This window comes from Condylostylus longicornis, unplaced genomic scaffold, assembly GCF_029603195.1.
Source record: "Condylostylus longicornis isolate FDR11 unplaced genomic scaffold, ASM2960319v2 ptg000030l, whole genome shotgun sequence".
Classification (NCBI taxonomy): Eukaryota; Metazoa; Arthropoda; class Insecta; order Diptera; family Dolichopodidae; genus Condylostylus; species Condylostylus longicornis.
This window is the reverse complement of record NW_026577999.1, coordinates 11,417,712-11,430,182: the sequence shown is the minus strand read 5'-3', so window position 1 is coordinate 11,430,182 and position 12,471 is coordinate 11,417,712. Positions and strand designations below refer to the sequence as shown.

General features: G+C 27.0%; 1 protein-coding gene across 1 annotated transcript; it reads right to left on the bottom strand.

Moving 5' to 3' along the window:
- Window positions 1-11,417: 11,417 nt before the first annotated feature.
- LOC129608149 (uncharacterized) lies at window positions 11,418-11,858 on the bottom strand. The gene has a single exon (XM_055519479.1). The coding sequence runs from the start codon at window positions 11,856-11,858 to the stop codon at window positions 11,418-11,420; it is 441 nt and encodes a 146-aa protein (XP_055375454.1).
- Window positions 11,859-12,471: the final 613 nt, after the last annotated feature.

The following is a 12,471-nucleotide window of genomic DNA, read 5'->3' as shown; positions in this document are numbered from 1 at the left end:
TAAAAATGAAAGCAATACACACACGAAAAATAAATATGAAAAACAGGTAAAAAAAAGTTGGTAGGGCAATAAATACACACAAAAAAAAAGGCTGACATGCACGAATTTTATTTGAAAAGAGCGAGAAATAATAATAAAAAAATTTCCTACATATTTTCAGATATCGCAGAATTTCAATCGGAAATAATGGAAGCGTTAAATTTTTTTTGTAAATATATATTTAGTTTTGTTATATACATATCTAAATATCTACAAACATGTACAAGCAATATGTGTGAATATTTATATATATTTACCTACATACTTGTAAAAACATTAAATAAATATTTAATTAAACTATATATACATTTATACACGTGCATTCATACACGTAATATTTTTAGCGAATGCGTGAAAATTTACTAAAACTCTAATAAAAAGAAAGGATTTGAAAGGATTTTTATAATAATGTTATGAGATGTGATGACTGACTATGAGTAGTTTTAAATAATTACAACACTTTTTAATGTTTGTTGAATGTTTATAATGTTAGTTTTTTGTAAATTTATTCATTTATTATTGTTTCCGTAGTAAAGAATGTGGATTTGTAGGTAATTATTCATGGAATCTGATAAAGCTATATGGTATATAGCTTTATAACTCAATAGAAAGTGCGTGTATTTTTGGTTTTGACACAAAAACATTTGATGGTTTTTAGTATAATTCAATATTTTTTTTACCAAATTATTTGCCGTGTGATTAAATGTAAGAGCGTGTAAGAGAACAAAAATATTTTGAATTATTTTCATTCTCTTATTAAATAATATTGAATTATTAGCATATTTTAAATTTTAGCACATAAGTGACATATTATAATGTGACTTAATGCAGGTTTAGATGTCGATTAAGAATAACTTGCTGCGTCACAGAATCCTTTTTCTAAGATTTACAAGAAGGCCTGTCACTTTTTTGAAACACAAAGTCGGGACCATTTTCCCTGAAAATAAATTACTAGCAAAATCTCGTGATATAACACTTTTTGAATGAATAATTTTATGTGGTTCACAATTTTATGCTGTTTAATTTTAATTTAATAGAATTCTCAGTAATTTCGAAATTTACAATGTAAAATTCTGAACTAATATATGAGGGTCTCTGAAGCAGAGTGGCGTAAGCCAAAAATGAAAAAAAATTTTGTTTTTTGCTGTAATCGGTTATGTACATCATTTAAAATCAGTAATATTAGTTTCCAGTTTCGCAACAGCGTTTTTTTATTTATTTTTCACAAAAGTACTTTTGCTTTTGTAAAAATTTTCTGATTTTGTAAAAATTTTCCGATTTTTCAGAAGCAAAGTGGCATTACCCACATTGTGGCTTTTACTCAGAAGCTCACTCTGCTTCTGAGCCCCTCATATGTCTTTTAATATAACTGCCTCCACTTTACCTCCCTTTTCATGATAATAATAATTCTGCAAGGCAATTTATCATAAAATAGTAAAAGTTTTAATAGCGAACTACCTCGTAAGGTAATCCCGAGTAAAAGTTAAAGGACATACATTCATATACATATTATGTATATATACAAATACATCGTATTTATATATATATATATGTTATGAGAATTGATCAGAATGTTTATTACATATAAACAGTAAGACCCCATTAAAAATAACACCGCTTAACAGTGTAATACACCTCATTTTGATCAGTAATACTAAACGGTGTCATGTTCAATAAGGCATTACTGTTCAAAATCTTACAAATACAGTACAATACTTTTTCAATTCTTTTTATTCTTATATATGAATGTAAAAATTTTGGAAAGCATATTGTAACTTGACGTGACTGTCCGTACAAGAAATTGTTTGAACTGCCAAAAATTCAAAATATTTTGTCTCACACAATTAGAAATGCAATATTGTATTTGACTGAAAATTTTTTGTCGTGAATAATTTACCGTAATTTCTCTTAAAGGGCTGAAAATAATTATCACATTAAACGGAATTCCACTGTATTATAATGATTAACAATATTAAATATTTTATTTTATAATAATTAAATAATACTTAAATAATATTCACGATAAGATTAACAAATCATCAGTATTGTATAGTCTCTCTTTATTGGTAATTAATTGAAATTCTTTCATTTAGAAATTTCCTTTAACAAAATAATAATGATGTAGTAATTCTGAACGAGGGTTAACCAAATTTTTTTTCCAAAACCAAAAAGCATTCATTCATCTCTTCTTTAATGTTCTATAATTTCTAAGAATCCATTATAAAGATAATTAGTATATCTTGATTCTTAAATATCAATGATTTGAGGTGAATGAATATAAGGTGGCGGACCCATAAAAAAAGGGAATCATTAATTGAAACAATGACTAGGTGTTTATTATAGTTTGTTTTTTTTTGGTGTTTTTTTTTTTTTAATAATACATAAGAAAATGAGAAAATTTATTCCAACAAATTTCCATTTTCATGTTGCCTTTTTTATATAATTTTAATATGAAAAGGAAGAAAATAATTATTTAGAATAAAGCTAATATTTAGGTGGAGAACTAATCGAGAATACAAAATGGTTGTTGAAAAGGGAAAAATGAAATGTTTTTACTTTATTATATTGTTATATACATACATATTGTTATATATAAATAAAATAAATTGTTCAACTTATTGAGCTATCAAAAATTATAATTAAGACGCGGTGTTGTATTATAAAAGGAAAAAGGGTAAGAAGAAAATTATGTAATAATTTATAAATAAAAGTTGGAAGTCATTTTGAAAGTTAGAAGTTTTATATATATATATATATATATATACATATTTTGAAAAACTGTTATTTAATTAAGAGTTAAAATGAGATTTTTACCTTTTATTGGCTAATAAAAACAATCAAAATCAAAAAACGCTCACGAAAATTATAATTTCTTAATTATCAAGCAATTGTTAAGTCATAACTTATAGATTCTACTTATATACAATATTTCTAGATCTATATTTAGATTTATTTACTCTTATGTGTACGCTTAACCAAATAATAAGCAGGGTCGGTCCTCATTTTGTTCAAATGTTCATATAATTGTGTTTTAGAAATGGTTAAAAATTTTTTTAGTTTTAGTGATGAAAGAAATGTAAGTTTGAACCATAATAAAAATTTAGGTAAGAAAAAATAGAATGAACCTGTAACGTGATATAATCTCTCGGGGGCAGAAAAATTGAACAATTTCAATAAATAAATCATTCATGGGAAGAGGGGGATTTTGGTTTTCGACAAGGTGTATATTTGAACCGACTTAAATGGCTCGGGTGGCCCTAAATGGATATTTAACCCCCAAAATCCTAGTTGAAAATTTTTGTTTTCAACAAAAATGTGTATCGACTTAAATTGATAGATAGAGAAAATTATTGAAATTTAAAGAAGATCATAGGTCTAAATTAACAACATATACAATAAAGTGTTGATATATAACTAAATAATAACGTCTATGGAGAGATATGATAAATAACTATAGGCCTGTGTCAAGCAAACACAAGATCCTTATAGTGATATGATAGTAGATGTCCCTTAGTATGTACGCAATATTAACATCGATATGGATTTGAGTATCCCCAAATTAAGGGATGAAATAAGGAGCATTGTTATAAAACATAGGGCGTATTTGAAGCAATATAAATATTGAAACCTCCCAACATATAGAAAATAGATTTGTAAGAAAAAGAGTAAAACGAATGAGATCATTTGATTCAGGTTTAAGTGCTTAGACCGCATTTGTTTACATTCTTTCACGGAACATAGATACAAAAACACAATAGACCTAAACTAATGGGAAGTTAGTTTGACTAAATGGTTGTAGAAAATTATAATCATCAAGATGCGTTTTAGGTTGAATTGAAAATCCAACAAAATTTATAGACCTAACAAGAATTTGAGTCGACCTATTTATTGTCTTGGGATGATTTTTTAATACCCAAAATAAATTAATAAATTCCTTACATGTAGCCTCAGTTTAACTAATAAAACTTTCGAAATTTCTTACTTTATTTACAATAGCTTGTGTTCATTATTGCGGAAACACACTCAACTGCAAGTGTTCGTTTACTGTTAAGGGCTTAAGAACGAAGATGTATCAAAGTTACGAAATACAATAAAACAACAACATACACACAAATATTCTTGCTCTTTTTAATTATGATTCAATTCTTGTTTTGTTATATGACCATTTTTCGAGTATACAGAGAAAATTGCCTTTCCTCCTTTACATACATATACACTTTTGAATAATTAATAGATTCCTGAATGAAATCATTTGGTTGTTGTTATTTCGTGTTATTTGCGGTATGAAAGGTAGGTGGCTTCATAAAAATAAATTTTTTCTTTAATTGTACTTAAGTCTTACGTGCATTAGAAATAGAATCACAATTTTCGGATGTGTTCTATTAATGATAAATTAAATATAATAATGAGGTGACAAAATGGAATTGAATAAATTTTTGGAGAATTACGCATTTTCTTCTTATGTTTTTCGTACAATATTGTACGTGAAATTACCAAAAATTTTCAGTTTTGATGTGATTACAATTCCATTGGTACTCTTCCAAAAAAAAGCAAAACAAAAAACACAAATAAAATAATAAGAAACAAAAGTGTAGAGAATGTTGTCTATTTTTTTCCAACTGTTACACATTTTAATTGTTATATTCCTTTAATATAATAACATAATTCATTTAATTAGATTAAAACTTTATTCTGATGACATTCTAATTATTACAGTTATATATACTTATTAATTATTGTCACGATTTTTCCTATATACAAATAAAAATACAATAATATTGTTATACTGGAAGTATTAATACAATGGGAATATCATGAATCTTTTTTGCTAAAAGCACATATAATTAGACACAATATATGTATGTATTTAAAATATAATATTAAAACTGATTCAAGATTTTTGTTTTGCTAAAGGCATTTTTTCTTCATTATTTTCTAGAATAATTAAAACTTCAAATGATATCCTTAAGAGAATTTTCCTTAAATGATTTTATTTTATCTTTATATAAGAATTAAATATATCTTATTAAAGTATTATATACATATACATACATATATAATTTAAAAGAAATTTAAATATAATTATAAAAAGGATAAGAGGAGAAAAATATCGAAACTTATTTTATCGAATTATTTTTGGCCTGTATATAATAACAGGTCCCAAATTAAGAATGTTATGAAAATTTTTTTTGTCCAAAGAAAATTATTATGAGACAAAGAAATAATTCGAAAATTCTATATTGTATAAGACTCGGTAAAAAATTTGAGAAATTTTCATTCAAAATAATTTTTTACTTCTTTATATAGATCCCTTCATCCCTAGGTTTTGATGTCCTTCTATATTATTTTTGCAAGAAAATTTCCAGGCCGCACGTTTTAAAGGGACATGGTTTTATACTATAAATGCATTATCATCTGATTTCTTAGAAAACATCGTCTATGTGATTTACATCAATTTTCCAATGTTGAGTTTTCGGCCGAAATGCGATTTTCCATGCTAGAAAGGCGTAATTGGACTATATTTAAGAGAAATGTCTGCCAATATTTTTGCCAGTGTTTTTTTGTGTACCCCCTGTATTTTATCATTCGGCTGAACCGGTTTTTAGGAAAAATTTATATCTGAGTTTACTTTGGTGATAAAACGATTCTGATAGCCATTTTTAGATGACTTGATTTCAACCAGAAAAATAAATTTCAGTTATTATAGGGCGATATAGAACTTAAAATATATTAAATTATTTTTAAAACTAAAAAACAAAAATAAATATGGAAGTCATTTGAAATATGTATCTAATTTTTTAAGTATTTCGGATTATAATTTGATAAGCTCGAATAAATTTGATAAAACAGAGGGTAATTTAAATTACTGTAATGTAATTTAAGTTTTGAATTTTTGGATTTGTGAAATTCCTCAGATAACACTACCTCATTGTGTAAAATTTGCATAGGCAAATAATAATCTTTAATTTTGACAAGGACATTACAGCTACATTAAGTATGTGCGTGTTACATAGATTGAAACTAATTTTTACACATTTTTCAAGATTAAAATGCCATTATATAGTATAGTGAGATTAACCAAAGAAACGTGGAATAAAGTATATGAATTAATATCATAAAAAAGAATGGACAGTCATTGAAATAAAATTTCACATTCTAACTATATTAAATTTTAGTTTTATGTTTCAACTATATAAAATAATAATATTGTATTTGGGTAGTAGATATTTGACTTAATTTATATTAATTGGTCTTATATATAAGAACTATCTTATTATCCTTTTAATCCTCATAATATTCACATAGCCGTATTCCAATCTGTATAGAGAAAAACTCTTGGTAAGTAAACAAAATATATTGAAGACAATATGTGTGTATGTCTGAGAAAAAAAATTAATTCATTTCGACAAGAGGAATTACACATTTCTAATAGATAATATGGAAGGAAATGTTTCTTATAATGTTCTTCATAATGTCCTTGTAAATTACTATAAATATATTTTTATATGCGTATATGTATACAACGTAAATTATTCGACTATAATATATAAATAAGTAATAAATCAATGAACCAGAACTAAATTGCCATTAGCTATTTTATTTTCTTAATATATTGTATAAGGACATACATTACACACATTTTATATAAAAAAGATTTAAGCTTTCAAGATTCATCAATAAAAATATTATCAATAATAATTGAATATTAAGCTGTATGCATTTTCCTCTTTGTGTATAAAATATAGAGGGTTTTATGTAATATAATAAATATTTTACAATACATGTATTATATTTAAGTATTTCATAATTTAATAAAGATTAAATTAAAAACAAGATTGATAAAAATTATTGAATAGACAATACCACTAATACTTTATTAAGCCTAGATTTGGTTAGGTTGTCCCGGCCCCCGAAGAGTAGACATAGGCCAACTAAGCCCGTTGTGGTACTGTTATATCTCTTCTTTTCCGGCCCTGATTTGAACTAGCCACAGCTTATTCCTTAACGCTTACATTCGTTAAGTCTGTAGCGCGGCCGAAGAAATAAAAATCAAGAAATTTTTGCCTGGAGTTCGCTAGCGCCGGACTTGAGCATAGAAGGTGGGTCAAAGTTTCCTCCTCCCCTTCGTTACAGCAGCTCCCAAAGGTCGTTTGCGGTGCGGCTCATTCTCCTTGCATGTTCGCCAATCAGACAATGACCCGTCAAAACCCTTACCACAGCACTGATATCCCCCCGTCTGAGAAAGATCAGATCCCTTATGCGACGCAAATCTAGCTTTGGCCACAAATTCCTTGTCGCGTCACACGTTGCTTCATTAGCCTATCTAAGATTGGTGCGTTCCACTACTGCGTTGCGCAGCAGCAGCCCGTAGATGCTTACAGGCATGCCCAGGCCCTCTTTTTCAGGTGGAATCCCAAGGGTAGTTCCATGTGTCGCAAGCTCGTCGGCCTTACAGTTCCCCAGAATCACATTGTAACCAAGCTAACTCAGAGCCTTCGTAATCGCGACTAGCTCGGTCTGAAAGACACTACAGTGATTTGGTAAACGAAAGGAGAGCTTAGCATCCAATAGCTCAGAATAAACTCCTCCACCTACCCTGCCATCGAGTTTGGATCGGCCTGTGTAAAAATGGAAGAATCCGCCTTTAACAACTCGAATCCGCCTAACGGAATACGTTTTTTGACAAGGCCATAACTTGTACCAAATATATTGATCGTATCCCGACCTGCCGTTGAAGATGTAGTATGAAAAAATTTTTATATTCATATACTTACATCTTCCGAATCATTAAAACATATATAAATATTGTATGTAAGTGTAAACCTGAGCACTTAAGAACCGAAAATGTCAAGAAGTTACGATAAAGGTGAATGAATGATGATTGAAATGAATGATTGTAATTTACGTTTAAGATTTAAATTTGACTTAGGATACAAAAAATGATGACAGATTATGGTAGTTTTTGATTGTTTTTTTTTTTTATTTTTCTGTTATGAATACAAAATAGATTTTCCGTATTTGTTTTTATTTTGGTTTTCTGAAAAAGGACATTTTTTCAATCTATAGAAAACTCAAACATTTTTTTTACAAAATATCATCTTATCTAAGCTATGTAGCGAAATTTTTAAAAAAATTTCTAAATTAATTACAAGACTAATTAAAAGTTACGAAATTTAATTTTATTTTGTATTTGAATTCAAAACGAGAAAAAATAGAGTTGACCTGGTCAACTCTGTGATACCCGTACGAATTTTTTATTTTGTATGCAAGAACAAATATGCTACAGCTGACTATGGAACAGCCTATGACTTAAAGTTGCAGTATTACAATGCTCGTACATTAATTTATGCAAAATTTTGTACTGTTATTTCAATAGTTTCGATGATATGACCAAACAATTATTGAAATTGTATGGCAGCTACCACAAGGAGTCGAAAAATTTCAATGATTATTATTACACTTTACAGTCCTAATAATATATTCGCTTGTACGAGATTTCAATTTCAAACAAATTTCCTAATAATATATTCGCTTGTACGAGGGTTTTAGTTTTAAAGAGCTTTTATACTTTAAAACGCTTTTTTTCATTATATATAAATTTTCTTAAAATAATTTAACCGTGCGATTCTCTTGTAAAACCTTAAAATTTTTTTAAAAAAATAATAAATTTAATAAAATAAAATACACAAAATAAAAAAATTTTATGTGTTAGGTACCTACCTAATTTTGAATTCTTTCTAGGTGAATTTTTGTTGAACGCTATAAATTCATCGACTTGACATTAAAACCATCTGTATCAAACTAAAAATGGAATCAAAATCATATATACCTACTTACTTTTTATTCTATATTATATAGAATGAAAAATAAAGCAAAATTATACATAAACACATGCATATACATACATACAAAAAAAAATAATATTTTTATTTTCACATCACGTTTTTATTTTCAGTATTAATATCAATCTACTTCTATAATAATAATAATATCCTTTCTGTTCAGAAATTTCATAGTCTTCTATAATGTGCTATATAAAGCTCATACATATAAATATATGTATATATGTAAAATATCAAATAAAATGTGAAAGTTTTTCGTATATTTCTACATGCATGAATAAACTATATACATATATAGTCACACTATAATATTTTATATATGCTGTTTAAACTGTTATAGGACAAGAAATCCATATTATAATATTTAGAGAATCCGTATCTTTTATCGCAGTATTTATAGGTATATCGCACGATGAGAAGAATAACGATACAACTCAAATATAGAAGTTCGACTTTTGAAATTAAGAGTATTTATAGCCGAGTGTAGTTTACTATCGAAGGCTTAAAAACTGAACTATAATCTACAAGTATCTGAACAAATTTTCTGTATTGTTTTATTACAAGCTTTATATATTAAAATATAATATTAATAAAAGGAAGTCTGCGACTCTGCATTCTTAGTTATGTCATTGTTCTTCCAAATGTGCGATATACATGCATTAAAAATCTATATTATATATGTATACATGTTCAACTGTACATAAATTATTCTCATCATCGGTATTATCCATCACAATAATTTACCAAAAATTGGATATTATTATTTTTTGTTTTCCAACTTATAATCCCATTTAACAAAATTATTTTTAGACAATATGAAATTTCTAAAAAAGATCTTGTATATTATTATATAAATATTATACAATGTTACTATTATTATTATTATTATCCTAGGATATTCTATATATAAAATAATCTTAGATTAAAATGTCTGAAATTATTCATTATTATATACGAAATATATAAAAATAATATCAAATTTGTATATTAATATACCTGCGTGCCATACAATTAGTAATAGTGTTTGTACTTAAGTATACATAATATTTTATATAACATATATACATATAACAATTTACTATGAAAATGTTCTCTTACTATAAATGAATACACATTCATATTTATATAGTATTATTAGAGTAATTAGTATTTACTAGTAGCAATTTGTTTTCATACAATATGTATTGCACTACACACAAACCACAAAAATATTATTATACTAAGTATATATTTTATTCGACCAAAAATCATGAGAATACCTATACGTGAGCATACATGACACTAGATCTCTGCGTATAAAATAATATGTGAAAAGGTATATAGAATGAACTTTAGTTTTTCGAATTCGCCGGGGGAAACATGGAATAAATGAAATTTTATTATAATTTATTATTCAACCAAACAAATGTTTTTTTTTTGTTTTGTTTTCTGATTTATTTTTCGAACATGACTAATTTAAAGCAATTTTTCTGATATATTTTCTAAATGCATAAAATTCATTTTATATTGCATATTTTATTACAATATTTTAAGGTTTTTTTTTTGAAAAAATTAACCAAAGGATTTTAGAAGATAAAGTTATTTTAGAAAAAAAGGTTAATATCAAATCACATACATACATCGCAAAATACAGTCATAGCCACAATTATTTTCACAAGGCAAAATTTTTGTAAAATAAAAGTTTAAATTCATATAACTTCTACAATTATTAATATTTTAAGTCCATATTTATTTTTTAAATTCATTAATGGTTTACATATCAATACATAAAAACAAAAAGCAAAACAAAAAAACACAACAAAAAATAAAAACAAAAATGTAATAGCCAAAATTATTTTCACACTTTCTCATAGCGTCCAAAATTATTTTCACACAGCTTCAAAAGGATTGAAAACCTAGAAATTAATTTTTAATTTTTTTTTTATTTTGAAAAAAGAATAATCAGACTTTAACCTAATATTTGGTGCTTCCTCCCTTAGCATCAATGACCGCCTGGAGTCTTCTCGGCATTGATTCTATAAGTACTCGCTCCATTTCAGAAGAAATCGATTTCCAAGCATTTAAAGTGTCCTGCCAAGCCTCGTCCTGACATTTCCCAATTCTAGCAGGAATCAGTGATTTAAGGATGTGCCAGATGTTTTCAATTATATTTAAATCAGGACTCTGCGGGGGCCATTTAAGAGTATTTTGTTCAATATCTGACAAAAATTGTTTAATCATGTGGGCAGTATGAATAGGCGCATTGTCTTGTTGCAAAATAAAATTAGTACCAATAAGTACATCGCCAGCAACAATTGCAACATTATTCAAAATTTCTAAATAACTAGATGCAGTCATTTTATTGGGGCATAAAACAATGGGTCCTTTACCATAATATGAAACACATCCCCATATCATAATTTTTCCTCCATTAGAATGACGTGTAGGGGCAGTAACTGCTCTAGTTTTTTTATGTATTGTCTCAGAATGATAATAATGTCGCCCATAGGTGCCGTCTAATGAAATCGTAGTCTCATCGGTCCATAATATTTGCTTCTAATACTCTAAAGACTTATCTTTATATTCCAAAGCAAATTGCAATCTAGCCTCTCGATTTTTAGGAGTAATATAGGGTTGCTTGCGAATGACGTAAGATTTAAATCCGTTCTCCTTAAGTCTCCTGCGAACTGTTGTCATACTTACTTTATTTTCCCGGTTGTCGTTGAAGTTAGACAACGCTGATTTAAAAGTTTGACGTGGATATATTTTAAAAGACCGACATATAAGTGTGTCATCTTTTTTATTTGTCACTCTTTTTCTCCCTCTCCCTGGTAGGTTCTCACAATTATGATGATTTTTATATTTGTCTACAAGGTAATAAACAGTTCGCCGATCACAATTATATTTTTTAGCTATTTCTGAAGCTGAAACACCGCAATTAAACTCAGCAATTATTGTAGCACGCGTTTCGATTTTTAATTCTGCTTTTTTAGGCATTTTGAAAATTTATATGCACTTCACTGGAACGCAACTTTAGCTCTAATGATTGCAAATTAATATTTTTTCATTTATTATGATGAATTGTGTTCAAATTTACAACAACAAATCAGTAACAGTTATTTGAAGACCTCTGAAAATAATTGTAGCGCCATTGACGATATGTGAAAATAATTTTGGCTATTAGATTTTTGTTTTTATTTTTTGTTGTGTTTTTTTGTTTTGCTTTTTGTTTTTATGTATTGATATGTAAACCATTAATGAATTTAAAATATAAATATGGACTTAAAATATTAATAATTGTAGAAATTATGTGAATTTAAACTTTAATTTCACAAAAATTTTGCCTTGTGAAAATAATTGTGGCTATGACTGTATAATTAATATCAAATCACATACATACATCGAATTCCGAAAATCAAATTATTAACAAAATTTTATTTTTATATTAATAAAGTTGGGTCAAACCAATGGTTTGTATTGTAGCACTTTTCCCTTCAACAAGTGAAAATTCTGCTTTTAAATAGTCTATGTATACCTATCACACTATTAAAATTATTTTCATTCATATACAAAACTATTTCTAGGATTGCATATATTTAGGATGAACGAT